General features: G+C 42.6%; 1 protein-coding gene across 1 annotated transcript in view; it reads right to left on the bottom strand.

Annotated features, from left to right (window-relative positions):
- Positions 1–1120: 1120 nt before the first annotated feature.
- Positions 1121–18090, bottom strand: part of Ywhaq (tyrosine 3-monooxygenase/tryptophan 5-monooxygenase activation protein theta) — a 31436-nt gene continuing 14466 nt past the window's right edge. Inside the window, exons 2-5 of the mRNA XM_003464956.5 lie at positions 10298–10421; positions 4737–4900; positions 4244–4339; positions 1121–2179 (exon numbers count right to left, since the gene is read on the bottom strand). Coding sequence (XP_003465004.1) covers positions 2120–2179; positions 4244–4339; positions 4737–4900; positions 10298–10421 — 444 coding nt within the window. The 3' untranslated portion in view covers positions 1121–2119. The remainder of the gene's footprint in view (positions 2180–4243; positions 4340–4736; positions 4901–10297; positions 10422–18090) is intronic.

The following is an 18090-nucleotide window of genomic DNA, read 5'->3' as shown; positions in this document are numbered from 1 at the left end:
CATTTTATTCTTAAAATATGACCATGTTTTCCCCAATTTAGTATTCTATCTTCATGGAAATAACTTTTTTTGTTGTTGCTTGCACAATACAAGGGATTGATTCTGGGGAATACTGAGCTACTTTTTTAAATTTGATTTTTTAGCCGGGCATGCCGGTGCACGCCTCCTAGTACTGGGAGGCTGAGGGAGGATTGTTGGGAGCTCATGACCCTCAAAGTGAGCTCAAGGCCAGCCTGAATTGTAGAAGACTCTTGTCTCAAAAAGACAAAATAAATAAACAGATTTTTAAATTTTTTGTTTTGTTTTGTTTGGTACTGGGGATTGAACTCACGACCTTGTTCTTGCCAGGCAGGCGCTTATGTTGCTGAGCTAAATCCCCAGCCAACTTTTTAATTTTGAGATAAAGTATCAACAAGTTGCACAACCAGCCTTGTACTTGTCATCCTCCTGCTTCAGCCACCTGAATAGCTAGGATTATAGGCATACACTACTATGCATACCTAGCTTCATGGAAATTTTTATTAGAAAGTCTCCTTAATCTTACTTAAATGCGCGCTTCCCCAAGTGCTACTGAATTCTGCCTTTTTGTTTTCCCCCAGAAAGCCTTACTTCACACTCACATTTTAGAAGATCTAAAGGAAAACCTACGTAGCTAATAGTTATCTTCTGACTTGAAACTCAGCTTTCAAATCAATACTTAGGACAGATTAGCAAAACATCACACAATACAATTAAAGCATGTTGTGTGAAACTTGCTAGTGGTAAAACTGAAGGTTTCCAGGGAGAATATTGTTTGATGATAACGGAAACACAATTCTACCACCAGCCAAGGCTCTTCTAGTTTTCAAATGTCCACTTTATTCCACTCAACACTCAGCCAGACACCGTTCACAGTGCATCTGAGGAACAGTAGGCTGAGATTAATCCACGGCAAACAGCATAAGAAACACAGTCCACATTACATGCTGTCAGGCATCCCGACAAGCACCCTAAAATGCAGAAGTATGGGCACTGCAAATATACTGCGTAAGATAAAAGCAAGTGCCAATAAACTCCAGGAAGTAGGAAATCCACCTGTCCTTCAAATTTGGGCATGCGACTATTACAAAGCCACAGGAAGTGGTTTTATAAAACGTAACTTTATTCTGTTACTCTGCTGTTACACAGGGCATAACACAATTTCACAAGGCTTTTTTGGGACTACAGTCAGTGATTAGCAACACACAGTAGGGGTCCACCTCTTTAAGGAACATTCGCTGGACAAACCGGACCCCCTCTCACATGTGCACAGATCTGCATGGAAAAGTACTAAAGTTTCATGGACTCGTGTGCATTCCTCTATTCCCCTTTTCTAGTGTATGAAGAGTGAATGACGCGCACTTTAATTGGCCAAAAGCAATGCTTGGGTTCGGGCAGCAGCATGCTACTTCTATTACATAGTAGAGTGAATACCAGAACTACAAAGGCAGGAGGTGTAAGTGAATTTTTATTGGCAAGTTGTCAACTTAAACAGCAGCAAACGAAGGTGAACAAGGAAACTCTGTTGTCGCAGGCAGACATGACCTCCACTGAATGTGAGACAGGAGGCTTTCAACTTGTGACTCCCAGCCCAGAGACACGCTTTCTCATTCAATCTAATACTTCTGGATTCTCACCAAACAGGAACACGGCAGGAGGATGGACAAGTTGCTCAAGGAAAGGAAACCCCAAAGAAGAGAAAGGGAGGGAATGTAGAAGTTGAGAGGTTCTGTAGAACTCTCTTTAAATTGTAATTAACTACGCGGTCGTCAAATCTCCACAGTAATACAGAATGCAGTCACTGCAGAACTGGTTTGGATTACTTAAATGCCAGACACACTTTTAGTCCTCTGCATAAGTGTTGGAAGTTACTTATGTTTATATGAAAGGAAGCTATTAATACTTTTCTATAGCAGTAACTGCACATCAGGAAGGCCAAGACAAACACAAACCAAGGAATGGAGTTTTCCCAAAGCTGCAGTGTGGAAAGACTAGGAATGGCCGCCTCCAGGTTCTTTGCCAGAGGGAGTCCGAGTGGAGTAAGGAATGGAGATGTGTAAAAAGGTTTCTTGTTAGGAGGAGGATGACACCCTGTGCGCACTCAGTTCTCGGCCCCTTCCGCCGCATCACACTCTTCTCCTGCGCTGTCTGATGTCCATAACTGGAAGAGAGGAACCCCATTCAGTGACTATATCAGGCTTCCAGCTGTATCAGAACGAAACTCAGACATAAGCAAATTCCTCAAGCAGAGTTGGCTAAGACTCGAAAACTCTGTCTCCCAACTCCAAGGCCTCCCATCTCCTCCTCCCACCCCCACCTTTTCCATTTGTACAGTTTACTTTTTACTTTAAAAACACTGTCACTTTGGAAACAACGAGGCAGCACCCTAACATCCACTCTGTTCCCAGAAGCACACTGCTCTTCTTGAAAGCACGGTGGAAGGGTAATTCATGAGACTAGTAAGGTAAAAACTACAGGAAGGGGACAATCATGGCCAGGGGCTGCCAAGCCCGTGAAGGACTGAGACCTAGGAAAAGCAGTAGACCTCTTTTGTGCCATGTGCAGAGTCCTGGTAGTGGGCAAAGGCCGTGGAGAGGAATGGGTGTCCATGCATCGAACACACAGCCTCCACCAGGCAGGCAGGATGCTAAAAATAACAGAAATACTCCCAAGGAATGCTCATCTTAGAGTGGGACGAAAAGCCAATCTTACTAATCAAGTGAAATGTGGATTTTATCAGACTGACACTACTGTCCGTTTTAGAAAAGCTGCAACTCTACATAATCATTAAGTTATTGCTAAAATACTAACATAACAACAAAACAGAAATAAACAAAGGCAAATACCCCGAAGACTGTGTGAGACAGAAAAGAACACAAACTATTAAAAGGCAGCTCTGAGATACATGGGGAAGAGGTGGGCTCACCGGCCTGCTCACCTCCCACAGCGCTGTTCATCATTCAATTGTCCCCTACAAGTACTGGGATCTCTTAGGCCTAAGAATGCAGCGTGTTGGGCCAGCTAAGACAGGCTGTAATTTCAGCAGTCTAGGAGGCTGAGGTAGAAGTGCAAGGTTGTGCCCACCCTAGATAACTCAAAAAATTTTGAGAGCCTATCTCAAAAAAAATTTTGAAGGGCTGGGGATGTAGCTTAGTGCAAAGGCCCTGGATTCAATGTCCAGTTAAAAAAAATGAACAAACAAAAAAGCTATTCCTTTCTTTCACTTTCTGCGAAGGCTAAGATCAGATACCACCCTACCAAAGTGACCTGAACAATGAGAATACTATATAGCTGGCATAGTGGTGCCGGCCCATAATCCCTGTACTCCCGTCTCTTCCTGAGAGCAGAGAGTAGGAGGGCACACAGTTCATGCCAAGGCCTTGGTTTCAACCCCCAGTACCAGGGTGGTGGTGATGGTGAACTATGCAAAGTTCACACTGTACCTACTCAGTTACTTCAGCTGTAGTTTGAGTCTCAAGTGTCCCCCAAAGGTCTTACCTATTAAGGCTTGGGCCCCAGCTCATGCTGCTAGTTGGAGGTGGTGGGCCCTTTAGGAAGTAGGACCTACCTGGAGAAAGTAAGTAATTTGGGGGACGACCTTGAAGGGGGCACTGGGTCCCAAGCTACCTCCTCTCTCTGTTTTCAGGGCCACCATGAGGTAAACAGGTTCTCCCCTCCATGGATTTCCACCACAGTGGAATCATACTCAAAATAAATCTTGAACTATCACGAGCTATTTATTGCAGGTATTTTGTGACAGTGATGGAGAATTAACACATTTCCCTGATCAACAAAGAAAACAGAAGCTTGGGTCTTGGAGGGATGATTTAGATACATGTTTATTCCTTGTGAAACACTTGCAAACATCATGAGTAATTCAGAAAGCAAACTCTTTACTAGAACAAGGAGTTCATGTACTTGTAGGAAAGCCTCATAGTCCTCAAGCCCCTAACTTGGTACAGCTAACTCATTCAAAGAAAGGAAATTCTCAAGCTCTGTGAAAACTCTCACAGTGACAGTTTATCGGTATCTTCATCCCAAAGAGAACAATTTCACCAGTTCCTACAAGCTTAGCAATCTGACAGAATGCTTATTCACCTTGAAAACCTGTCTGCCAATATCACGTTCAGGTCTATATACTCATTTTCTAGAAGAGGACAGCTCTTATGTAACTGCCCCCAAAGATGCTGTTACTCCCGAGAGGAAACAGGACTATGGCACTCACTGTTAAGTTGTCTCTGAGCAGCTGCATGATGAGAGTGCTGTCTTTGTAGGAGTCTTCATTCAGTGTATCAAGCTCTGCGATGGCCTCATCGAAAGCCTGATAAACAGCAATATCCACATATGAATACCTACACGGACAGAACTCCCTGGACAAACGCACAGTATGGTAGCAAGGCTTCACACACCGCTCACACAAGAACTTGCATCTATTTGCAAAAGACCCTCCTTCTCTCCCATTCTGAAACTGTGGAGAACACAGGCGCTTGGCCCTAACCTGGCAGGCATTACTTTCTAACCTTCTACGTTCCCTTTGTAAAGTCACTCACGTTTCCTGAGATCACTGTGCCCAGTGCACTCTTTAGTCAAGTACTGCTGCTCGTAACGCAAGAATGTGGTGTGGAAAGGGTTAAGGAAAGGTGAAAAGTGAGGACACACAGGACAAAGTGTACGTCAAGCAACCTTAGCTGCCATCTCCCGAACACATTCAAGCTTACCGTTTTGGCCAGCGTGCAGGCAAGCTCAGGGTTATTAAGGATCTCATAATAAAATACAGAGAAGTTAAGAGCCAGCCCCAGGCGGATGGGGTGTGTGGGCTGCATCTCTTTCTTGCTTATATCAAATGCCTCTTGGTAAGCTCCTTGGGAATTATCTATTGTTTCTGTGAAGGAAAATAAGTAAATAAATCAATAAAAGCATGACTCCAAAGATGTCTATTCAGAATATGGTATGCTAAATATTCAAACATGCTGCTTATTGGCTCCTGGCAGAACCAGATTTTTGGCCTTAAAATAAAATAAAATAAAATAAAAAAATAACCCTAGGAACCAAATACCAGGTATTTAAAAACTAGTTTACAAGGTTGCTTACTTATAATCTGCTTAATCAAAACCCTAAAATAGCACAGACTTCCTCAACTCTAGGGCTAAAACTATTTTCTTCTTTCCTATCTTATATATTACTTAGAAACACAACAATTAAAAATAACTTCACTAAAAAAAAAAAAAAAAACCTTCATTGATTACCCCTTTCTTAAATAATGAGAACGCTTTACAGAGTCTTTGTGTTTTATAACATTTTTTATAACTTGTGGATAATACTGTTTTTTTTTTTTTATGAAAAATAAAGTTATGTTTATTCAGCCTAGAGTGAGCGCAGGCCAGGCTGGGTTACATAGTAAGACTCGGTCTCGATAGTTTAAAACAAAAAAATTTCAGTAAAAATAGGTTCAAAAGTGCCACAAGTTATGTTTTTATAACTTGTGGAAATAATATTGGTATCAATAATCTTGGTATCAAGCCATACTAAGTAAAAGGCAATAAAAGTGCCAAAATCAGGGCTGGGGATTTAGCTCAGCAGCATAAGCACCTGCCTTGCAAGCAGGTGTCGTGAGTTTGATCCCCAGTACCAATAAAAAAAAAAAAGAAAAAAGAAAAAAGAAAAAAAAGAACAGGATAATGAGTTGAAGGCCAGACTAGAGTACCTTGTGAGCGCAGGCCAGGCTGGGTTACACAGTAAGACTCTGCCTCAATAGTTTAAAAAAATTTTTTCAGTAAAAATAGGTTCCAAAGTGCCAAAATCTGCTTTGATCAGTTTGGCTACTGGATTAATAAAAATGTCACCCCACTTAAAAACATAATCTCAGGAAATATTACCAATACTAATCTAATCATTACTGCTTTCATAAAGCAGTTCCATCAGGTCACTGGCACACGACAGCTTTAGAGCCACTTTTGTGACACAAACCAATCCACCCTTTACACCAGAACGTGGCACCTTCCTTCCCTCCTCTGCAACGGAGCCTGCTGTCTAGTCATAGCTGGGACAGCCCTCCTGATACAAGAAGCTTCTGGTCGCCCAGAAGCAATGCAATTATCTACACAGGGCTGTGTGGGACCCAGAAGTGCTAATGGTCTCCATCCAGCCAGCAGCTATGTCTCATTCTCCCAAAGATACTCTTGGCCTGCTGGATTTCTATGTTCATTCCTGTGCCAAATTTTCAGGTCCAATTCTGTTTATGACACAGAAACTACACATCAGTAACACAGTAAGTAAAATTAGGACACAGATTTTTATTGTTTTGAGTCAAGGTCTCGCTATGTAGCCCAGGCTGGCCTTGAACTTAAGATCTTCCTGCTTCTGCCTCCCAGAGTACTGGGGCTACAGATGTACACCTGGTTTGTTGTTGTTCCTCAGACAGTGTCTTGCTGTACCGTCAGTCACAAGGGCAGCCTTGAACTTGCTATGCAGATCAGGCTGGCCTCAAACTCATGATCCTCCCATCTCAGCCCCCCAACGCTGGGAGTATAGCTGTGTACTCCCAAGCCAGCTAGTATACAGATTTTGTTACAATAGGTTCATTTTCTCTTTATGATTTCAATTATACTGATATTCAGATGACAAAAGTATCTCCATTTCAGTAAGAGATCACAGTAACTATTGGTAGGAGTATATCTTTTTGGATAGGTCAACATTAACAACAAAAAAAGATACTTACTGGTAAAAAAAAAATCAGAAGTGATATTTGTCTACCTAGAATGTGGTGAAATTGTTTGTTTGTTTTTGGAGACAAGATATCACTATGCAGCCCAGGCTGGACTCAAACTCGAAGCAATCCTCCTATCTCCGCCTGGCCCAAACTGGGATTACAGGTATGTGCCACCAACTCCTGTGAGCATGGTAAATGCAGAAGCAGGCATACACAAAACTGAGTAGGACTCATATTACACTCAAGGAACAATAATAGTCCGGGAGATGTTTTCACTTTCAAATTAGGCAAATTGATTATGGTTTTTAAAAGTTAAGTATTTATTACTTGCCTTGGTTACGTTTCTCTCATTGCTGAGACAAAACACCTGATGTCCAAAATGAGGGAAGGAAAGCAGGGTGTCGAGGCATAGGAGCAACCATTCATGATGGCCACAAACAAGGGAAAAGAGCAAAAGCAGGAAAGCTTGCTTCCTTCCTTCCCTTATGGCGGCGGCTCCACCCCTGGGTGGGTGAGGCATTTACACTGCTAATCCCAGGTCTAGACAACGAACCAATTACAAACACTAGACTCAGCTGCCCTAGAAAGGCCCATGTCTTATGACCCATGAGGCTTTAGTGGGGACATTTAAACAAACCACAATACTTAAATCTATTTTCTTTTCAATTTTTAAAATTAAATCCCATTTCCAACATATTAAAAAGCCATTTAAATATGGCTTTGAAAACCCCAATGTCTTAATTACAATGAAGTAAAGTACAACAGCACAGATACTTTTTTTTTTCAGATAATCTCACTAAATTTTCCTGGGCTGGGGTTGAACTTGAAAACCTCATGCCTCAGCCTCCCAGAGTGCTGTTAATATAGGCTTGCACCACCACATTCAGCTTACTGACATCTTTTAGGCTAGGCCTTTGTGTTTATAAACATCTATAATGACTTAAGTAAAATCAATTATGGCCACTAATGTAATCTGTATTTCAATCTGAATTTGACCAACCAAATAAGTTAAATCTTTATGTGGGATCTGGATCCATAAAGCCAAAAATGAAAGAAGTCTCTCACTGCCATTCAGTTAGCAAACAGAGTCAAATATTCTAGCGTCTGTCAAAGCTGCCAGATCTACTCAGCATCTCTAGTAAGTGATCCATAGCTATGTATGCTAAATAAAGGCTGACACCACTGAACCAAAAAAGTTCAGATCCTATAAATTTAAACATTTAAGTACTTATGCCAATGGGGCTAGGGATTTAGCTCAGCAGCATAAGCGCCTGCCTCACTAGCAGGCAGTTGTGAGTTCGATCCCTGGTACCGATAAAAATGAAACACACACACACACACACACACACACACACACACACACACACACAGAGAGAGAAAAGTACTTATGCCAAAAATAAATCAGGAATCTATTTGAAATTATGGAAATGCTTCTGAAAAGGAATTAGCGATGGGGTGACAACAGACACCGAGTTTTCCTAGAGCATCGAGTTCACTTCTCAAAGGCCCACAGTGAGCGCATTCCAGCTGAGCTAAGCTGAAGGCATCCACACGGATGTGTACATCTTCTCACCCATCAGGTCTGGGTGACATCTTATCCTACAGGTTATTACCCCAGGAACACTCGTATCTTCCTGTGAAGCCAACTGCTTGCTACAGCATAAAGGGCAATTTTAAAGTCAATCCAGGCAATGAGATTAGAAAAAGAAGCACATTCCTATAACCTACTTACATAGGCTGCAAATTAAGTTTCTACTTGCATGGTGAGTGCAAAGCTCACTCACTGCTGGCTTCGATGTCCTGTGGAGGACAGCTGTCACAGGCAGAGGCAGCCGAGTCCCCCAGCACTCGCTGCAAAGGTGCAGCCACTTTGGACTTCTAACTCCACAGACCAATGCAATTATGAGTTGAGATGCTGTGCAGCATTCACCTGAGCTTTATGTCTCAAAGGAGCCAGTTACGCCTGGGGCACAGGCACCAGAAATATCTTCTTTTATCTTACTTTCTTTTCTCGAAGGTCAAGTACGAAATGAAGAGACATTTTCATAGGCCACGAGAGTTGCATAGCAGGTTGGAGTTATTCTAATCAAACTGGGAGCATTTACGTTGTAAAATCCTTCCCACTGATGATGTATTTCCACCAGTGTATCACTACTCTCTCATGCTGGTGCTGTGTGGCGTGACCACCATCCTCATCACTACCCATAATGGGTTATAACACAGAGGGTCACAGCCCCTGCTTCAACAGCTGAGATGAGGCATTCTGTGGCATCTAACTATTTGAGTATTCCTTCTATTTTGTATGATTTAATGGTACTGAAAAAGAGAATGTAAGGTGAGGAAAAACCTGCACACATACACTTGGAGTGATACCTTAACTCTTCACAGTATTGAGTTTTTAAATGGCAGCTGGGCAACAGGGACCCCTTTACAGTTTGGTCCAAGTTCCAATCCATCGCCCACAATGAAGCAGATCTTCGCAAGGTCCAGCAGGTGCAGTGTCAGGTTGGACAGGATAACACTGCTAAGGCCGGCCACCAAGCAGTGGACAGCATGCCGTGAGGATGTGCAGACCTCTCCCTGGCCCACCACAGGCTCAGGATAGGTGACCCCACAGCACATAGCCCTAGGACAAGATGCAGCAGGAGCCGCTTCCTCCATGGCCCACAAGACACCCTCGAATCTGTTTTCACGATGACTATTTTCCCAGCCAACACAGTTACCCTGCATTCAAATGAACCCTAACCATATGGGTCATTCAAGCTCATTGTGAAGTTAGAACAAATTATACTTCAGCAATACACTCTCATGTTAATGCGCCTCTGCACAAACACAGCTGTATATAATCAGCAACACTGTGACCCCTCCTTAACACAAGGCAATGGACACAACCAACAGAAAAGGACAACAGCCTCTAACTTCTGTGTAAAATGCAGAATCACTCACAAAGTTCTGGAGCTAAACAAAATCCCAAGCCCCAAAACATAAAAGTAACCTGTTTTTAATAATACAATATGGAATAACAATTAAGGGTTACATGTTATTATTTAAAAGGGTAGATAAGACAAATTCACAACTAACTTTTAGGAAGTCAGCATTCAGTTTCTTGATATGTAAGTTCTACAATTGTGTTTTAAGTTACAAAGAACCTGGCCAGCAGAGTGGTGCTCATCTGTTACCCCAGCTATTTATGAGGCTGAGACAGGAAAATCATGCTCAAAACCAGCCCCAGCATCTTTTTTTTTTTTTTTTTTTGTCTTTTTCCTTTTTATCGGTACCAGGGATCGAACTCACGACTGCCTGCTTTTCAAGGCAGGCGCTTATGCTGCTGAGCTAAACCCCCAGCCCCCAACCCCAGCATCTTGTCTCAAAAATAAAAAAAGGTTGGGAATGGAGCTCTGTGGTAGAGCACTTGCCTAGGAGGCCCAGGGTTCCATCTCCAGGATCAAAAACCAAACCCAAAACACAACACAGCACAGAGCCCAAAAGATGTGCCCAGACTGCCACTGGAAGCTCCCAGCCACCTCCACTCCTGCAGTCTGGCCTACCCTGCAAATCGCACATACTTACGTTTTCGATCATCACCACATGCAACTTCAGCAAGGTATCGGAAGTAATCACCCTTCATTTTCAGATAGAAGACTTTACTCTCTGGATTAGTTGCATTGGCTATTAAATACTTGTCCAACAGTTCCTGAAAGAAACAGATGAGTATCAAGCTCAGATAAAAGCGTGACTGATTCTGCCTAGTATGCACCTGAATTGCCACCTACCACAGTTGTAACGTGCCCCCTCAGCCAGAGGAGCCACACTCCCAGGGTCCAGGGGTCAGATCACTGCCTCAATCTCCCTGGCAAGGCAGAATCACAAGGTCTATAGCTTCCAAAAGCAAAGCTGGATCAACCAAGCACTGTCATTATTTGCTCATTCATTCAACAAACATTTAGATACTGCTAGGTGACAGGTACTTGACCTGCGTGAACACAGACAAGACCCAGGTACTCAGGAATTTCCTAGCTGTATGCACCAGTAACTACACACCACACTGTAGGAAACAGAAATCAGGTGCTAACGAAGCACTGAAGTAGCTAGAGCTGACAGAGATGGCCTCTGGTCAGCCTCCTGGGGGGAAGTCTACTTGAGCTATACACAAGCAAGGGGAGGAACACATCAGGCAAAAGACAGAAACACGATTATTTTATGGAGGGGAAACATAAATGTTTAAATGTCAGGTATGCAGGAGAACAGCAAGACCACAGGACAGGTAACTTGTCAAGGCCTCTTGCAGACAAGGAAGTGCACATCTATGTATAAGGCTCAAGCAGCTACTCCACAGCAGTTTCTTTTCCTTTATGTACTGGGAAAGAACTCAGGGCCTTATGTTTGCCAAGCAGGCGCTCCACCGCTGAGCCAAGTCCCCAGTCCTCAATGGCAGTTTCCATGCCAATCACATCTTATTTTCTTAGCAGAGCTGGGGATGAACACAGTCCCATAAGCCAAGCAGGCACTTCTGCCTCTGAGCTCTGTCCCAGGCCCAAGTATGTGAAGAAGGATGCCGTTCACTCCTGGTGTCATACAAAAACATGGACTGGATCCAGTGGGCTAGTGCTTCTCAAACCACTGGTACAAGGAATGCCTGAGAATAGAAAAAGTCATAAATGACAGACATGACAGGCATTTTCAGGCTACCAGTTTTACTCAATACTAAGTAATTTTAAAATCTTGTATTGAAAAATATTATGGAATATAACCTCAGAGCCAGGTATAGTGATGTATGCCTATAATGCCAGCACTAGGGAATCTGAGGCAGGAGGATCACTGCAAGTTCTAGGTCACTTGGGCTATTCAATGAGTTTAAGCCCAGCCTGAACTACACACTGATCCCTGTCTCCACATAAACCTCCAAAATAAACAAAAAACCCCCAGCAGACACAGTAACTTATACACAAACACACAAAACCTTTGAAGTGTCCCACATTAAGTGTTTAGTGAACATTAACTGTTGTCAGTCCGCTTTCCTGCTTAGATGCAGTGGGAAGGTACTGCTCTAGGCAAAGTGAAACTAGTGACAACAGCTTCAACGAAAGGATAAAGAAGATCATGTTGCACTCTGAAAAAATAGTCAGATACTACTGCTATCTACCACAAATCAGGGAACAGTGTGTGCACCTACATTCCCAGTTACTCGGGAAGCTAAAATGGGAGGACTATGTGAGCCCCGGAGTTCCAGGGCAGCCCAGGCAGCCTTTCCTGTCTCATTGGGGGAAAAAAAGTATAAGTACCAGCTGTAATTTAAAAAACAAGTTCACATAAATATTACAAAAGAAAAAGAGGACTGTTTAGAGATCTAATAACAAAAGGTTAGGAAATGTAGTTCTCATTCAAGAATTTTCTTGTTTACCTAAGTAAAAATGGCCCAAACAAAATTCAGTCACCTTATCATAAATTATTGTAATGAGGGTAACCAGCCAGGAGTGGTGGCACATGCTAGTAATCCCAGCACTCGGGAGGCTGAGGCAAAAGGATCATGGCAAATTCGAGACCAGCCTGGGCTATAAAGTGAGTTTAAGGCCAGCCTGAACTGCATAGCAAGATTGTCTTAAAAAGATCAAAAATATATATATATATATATATATATATATGCATGCATATATATATAAATAAGGATATATATTTTATATAATATATATATGTAAATAGCATAATGTTTAAAATCATTTGAAATCCTGAGGCTGGGGGCGGAATCTTTTAAAAACCCATAAAACTGAAAGTAGTATGAAATGACATAACCACGTTCCCTAAGTGCATGTCAGTGCCAGCCGAAGCTGGAAAACTGCTGGAGTGTGGCGACAGGTCACAAAGGGCCACACCCAAACGCAAGGGGGCGGAGAGGAACTGAAAAAGCAACTTTTAGGAGTCCCTCCTGGGGCTCAGGGTGCACTCCCAGGAAGCCTACGACATGCAGGGGAGGGATCCGTGGGTTACATCCCCAGCACAGCAGCGAAGAAAAAAAGGTCTCCTGCTTAACATCTCTAAGCCAACTTTAATAGATGTTTAATAAAATAAACTTTGTAGAGGCTGGGGATTTAGCTCAGCGGCATAAGCGCCTGCCTTGCAAGCAGGCAGTCATGAGTTCGATCCCTGGTACCAATAGAAAGGAAAAAGACCAATAAATAAATAAATAAACTTTGTAGATTCTTCCTCAGAATCTTAGGACAGTAACGCCCTTCAGTTTTTTCCCTTTATGACAGTGAAGGTGAACCTTTACAGACAAGTGCCCAAACCACAACCCTAAACTCAACACCGATGTTTTAATTTAGAAAAAATAACTAACACATGTGTCACAGGTTTGCCATCACAGCTACAATCTTTTTGTTTTTCTTTGTGGACTGGAGATTGAAACCAGAGCCCTTGTACTAAGCTGTATCCCCTGTCCTTTTATTTTGTAATTTGAGCCAGAGTTTCCAGGACTGCCCAGGCTGGGCTTGGGCTTATGCCACTCCTGCTTCAGCCTCCCAGGTGCTGGAATTATAGGCATGCACCACCATGCCTGGCTCTCTGTTACCATTTTTGTGTTTCATGGGTGACTTCTGGAATTTTTTTTTTTGAGAAAAGGAGGTAGAGTTCTAAACTTCAAACTGACTCATGCACTGTTGCCTTAAGAAAGAAATAAATGAGGGGATTTTGAGAAGTGGCGTCAAAAAATCAATAGCACCTCTACTTCTGCCTGCCCCCCACCACACAAATGTAGGCCTCTCTCATGTACCCTGTTTCCCAGAGTGCCCTGGATACCACAATAAGCTCCCCAACAGGATCCCCAGAAAGGTGCTAGGCCAGGGAGGACATTACTTGCAGACACAAAGCCAAGGGCCCTTTTGTGGCTGGGACTTTATGATTAAATGCACAGAAGAGTAGCAGAAGCTGAGAAAAGCCTAATGAGGATGACAGCTGGCATGAGCAGCAGAGACAAATCTGCAATCTGGCCCAGAGTACCTCCTCATCCCTCCTGCCAGGTGCGGGTACCTGCGACAACCTGGGGACAAGGACTGCACTATGCATGCGGGCACACTTGCCTATCAAGGCCCCAGAAACTACCATCTACTGCATTAGTTACAACACAGCGACTTAGAAGCTGACCAGTGTCTATCTAATGTGTTAGCTTTACTAGTTTGCACATTGCTATTACGTACGATTGACAGTGTTGGGCTTTTATAAAATGACCTGGACAATAGCCGTCCTGGAGTTTCAGCCAGGTAGCATGGTTCTTTGTCAGATGCCACCAACTCTGTGAAGGAAACAACAGGGGCACAGTAACTCCGTCTCCCCACAGGCTCAGCACAAGACACAAGCACTTTCACCCCATTAATACACAATGCACTCTGCTCAGATCTCACCACAAGGTTTGTGGCTGGATCAAATGAGTAATACCGGAACACAGAGCATAAGAACTTAACAGACACAGCTGGCTGTGCAAGCTAATTTGAAGTAATTTTTAAATTGTGAGAGGAGGGGGAAAAAATCAATATAAGTCTAAGAAAAAAAACCCCCAAACTATAAAGACACTCCCTGAAAAACTTTTCTGAATAGAGGTGCTACTAAGAAGTCAACAGCAAGGAAGGGAATCAGTAGTAACATTAGCTCACCAGACGGGGTGGTGCACACCACACCTGTAATCCCAGCACTCAGTCACCAAAGCTACCATTCTACCCGGATATGTACAATCATCTTAAACCTAAAGGATCTGCTGCATTAATCAACAAATCCAGGACAAAATCCAAGCTGATCAGGTGATACCAGTTTGTCTATAGAAATATCTTTTAACATTAAATAAATGTATTTAACAATTAATTGTCCTTGCAGAGTCCAGTTATGATGAGTTATGACTCCTACTATAATGTCCAAAAACCTTTAATAAAGTTCAGTTTTATTGAGATAGAAGGAAACACTGACATCCCAGGACAGACAGCAGACACCAGTGGTAACTCTCAATCAAGTTACAAATCCATTCTGCCTTGCACTTCCCACTCCAAGGAAAAAACTCTGCTCAAATCTCAATCAAGCCCAGGCCTCTGCAGTCAAACATTAACGGTGACCTGCTGGAGGCACAGCGCCCGTGTTCTCCAGCTGCCCCAGCTGCTACAGCTGGATCCTTCACTCTTAGAAGTACCCTGCTCTGAGAGGCAGTGCAATCATCCTGCAGATGCAAATGGACAGAGGAGCTCACCCCCACCCTCTCTCTTAGCTGTTGGATCTGAATTCCTCAATGGGATGCATACCAAGCCACCAATCCACTTCTATAACCTAAAACTACACCAAGTTACTTAGTTTAATCTGCTCAACAAAATGAAAACTGCTTTCCACTTTAAAAAAATTTACACCTCTTCTAAGGCACTCACTCCAAAGGAAACTCATTAGGCAGATAAACTAAACAAAACTTCTCTCACTGCTTTTCATTCACATAGTTTAGCACAGTATCTACCCTGCAGTCAGACTCAGGACCTGGCATAGAAATAGGCCATAGATGCAGAAATGGGGTTTCACACACAGCTTGGTCTTCAAGTGGTACGGTGCTTTGCTTCAACTCTTTTACTTTTTTTTATTTTGTGGTGTTGGAAATTGACCTCAGGACCTTGTGCTCGCCAGGCAGATGCTGTGCACCTGAGCTATATTCCTGGCATATATACATATACATATACATATCTTGCTAAGTTGCCCAACCTGGACTCAAGTTTGATTGTTCTTGATCTCCCAGAGTGCTGGGATGACAGTTGTGCATCAACAAACTCGGCTCATTCCTTAAACTTCTAAAGAAAAATGAGTCACCCCAGTCTGATTCATCTCTAAGCTCTTGGGGATGAAAAATGTTATAAAAAAGCTGGGCATGGTGGCTCACACCTGTCATCCCAGCACTCGAGAGGCTGAGGCAGAAGGATCCTTTCGAGTTCGAGACCAGCCTGGGCTACAAGGTGAACTCAAGGCCAGCCTGGACTGCATAGAGACCTTGTCTCAAAAAGACCAAAAAAAAAAAAAAAAAAAGTTATTAAAAAAAAAAATCTACTCACACTGATATTCAATTCAAATCTAATACCACCAGAGCTTTCTTCCCTTACTTGTACAGCAGTATGTGCACACAATGAGATTGGTTCCTGCTGAAGTAACGGCGTAGTATACATCCTCTGTACCGACCTCCAGCCAGAAGCTCTCCTCCCTTGCCTTGGTCCTTCAATTGGCTAACCCTCCTCCTCAAGGCAGCACCATCACTAGTTTGCGGCCCATTCTTCCAGAGGTTCAGAGAATTAAAGCCCCCACATTCCTCCTTGTGGCACTCCACTGTGCTGTACTCTATGCTCCTCGGAAGGCCCTTAAACTGCTTCCCATTTCCTGCAGCTGCAGTAGGTACCCTATGTACACCGTGTCCTTAGGGTAAGGCCTAAGTTAGGACTTCTACTTAGGATAAGACTCAAGTAAATGGCCTGCCTGGGGGTAACTTTCACTGCCACTTCCATCCACTAGCAAGCTGTGTTTCTATTGCTCAATATGTTTCTGGGCCCAGAATATTGTTAAACCTTAAAAAATTCTTTCCCAGCGACCAGGAATGTAGCTCAGTGGTAGGGCACCTGTATAGCATGCCAATGTCCCCAGATTTGATCTCCTACAACTCAAAAAAAAAAAAAAAAAAATCCATTTTTTGTTATTTTTTTGGAAGATGGGGTTATGTTGTCTAGGCTGACCTTGAAGTGGCTACGTATCCCAGGCTGGCCTTAAACTCTCAATTTTTTCCTCAGCCTCCTAAGTGGTGTGATTACAGAGCTGCACCATGCCCAGCAAAACTCCTACTGCACGCTAAAAAAAAAAAATGTCTTACTGTTGTTTTTACCTGAAAAATCCTTCACTATCAATGAAGCTTAACACCTATTTGCCCCTTACTACAGACAGTGTTTATATCTCAACAATTTTTCCTAGTGCAATATTTCTTATTTGCAATTAACTTTATGTATTAATGATACTAGATGTATCTCAAGTGAAACCATGCAAAGATCCCGCCTGGCACTAAAACCCCACTTCCTACTATTTTCCTATTACATTAAATCAGATAAAACATAATCCGCATTCTTGACCCACATGAGAAGAATGTTCTAGCTGGTCTCAGTAAACAACAGAAGACTCATAACCCAGGGTGTTGGGATTTGTGTTTAGTCCACTATCATATACCCACACGAAGTGTCAGTCAACACATTTCAAATGTCACTTTCAGCATCACGGAGCACTCGGCACACACACACCCTCTCTTACACATACAAGCCCATGCTGGCCTTGGACGCACAATTCTCCTGCCTTATGCTCCCAGGTGCTGGGATCACAGGGATCATAGGGAAGTGCCATCACAGTGCCAGTTAGTATAGTGTATCTTAAGAAATTTGTAACTCATATCTTAAAAAGAAATTTACAGAAACATAGCTTTCTGGTTCTGGCAACATGCTGAGACTGAGTTAAAGTAGATTCTACTACTAAAACCCAAATGTTAAACAGAAGAAAAGAATTTGGTAGAATTCCAAGGAAAGGAAGCTCCAATCAAGGTGCCTGGCAGAAAAATAAAAATAGTGAAAGTCTGAGACACAGTTAAACAACTGAGTTTCAGAAAATAAAAACTCAAACAATACTGCCCAATGTCTCCAAGATGTAGCAGAAAGTCACCTACAAATAGCAAAAAAGCTAGTCCCTGGCTTTTCTTTTGGGAGAGGGGTGTCTCCCGTGAGAAACTGAAACCCAGACCCACATTTTCTGTGCAAGTGCTATTCAAATTTTTATTTCATATATAACAAGTAACTCCACAAGCTGAAATACATGGGCAAAAATGAGCTGAAGCTTAGATGCCCAGCAGTAATATAACTAAAAGTACCAGGCAGGCACTTCCATAAAAATAAGACAAATTAAAAAAAACAAAAACAAAACAAGGCAAATTCCAAAGCAGAAACTATTCAGGGGGTCAGACTTGTAATGAGTAATGATCAAATGAAAACAGGTTAGTTCTCAAGAACTTAAAAAAAAAAGTGTGTCCGACAAAATAAGTGTTAGGAGTAGTATGTAGCTCTACTGCCCAGGGCCTGCCTGGCAAGCCCAAGGTCATGAGTTCAATTACTAGTGCAAAAAAAAAAAAAAAAAAAAGTGTTGCAAATGATTAAAGAATTTTTAAAGAAGCAGTACAATCCAAATATACAGTGATCAAAATATACAGTGAATGTTTAATTTTTAAAATATATTACAGTGAAAGACACACTGCCATGAATCCCCTTCAAAGGCCTCCACTCGCTCTGAATACACTCATCCCATGTTCTTGCCCCTCTGTGAAAACAACTCTGGAG

The sequence above is a fragment of the Cavia porcellus genome, unplaced genomic scaffold (assembly GCF_034190915.1).
Source record: "Cavia porcellus strain 051 isolate PalLab524CR breed Dunkin Hartley unplaced genomic scaffold, mCavPor4.1 scaffold_8, whole genome shotgun sequence".
Taxonomy (NCBI): domain Eukaryota; kingdom Metazoa; phylum Chordata; class Mammalia; order Rodentia; family Caviidae; genus Cavia; species Cavia porcellus.
The sequence above is the reverse complement of the archived record's forward strand: the minus strand, read 5'-3'. Positions and strand labels throughout refer to the sequence as shown.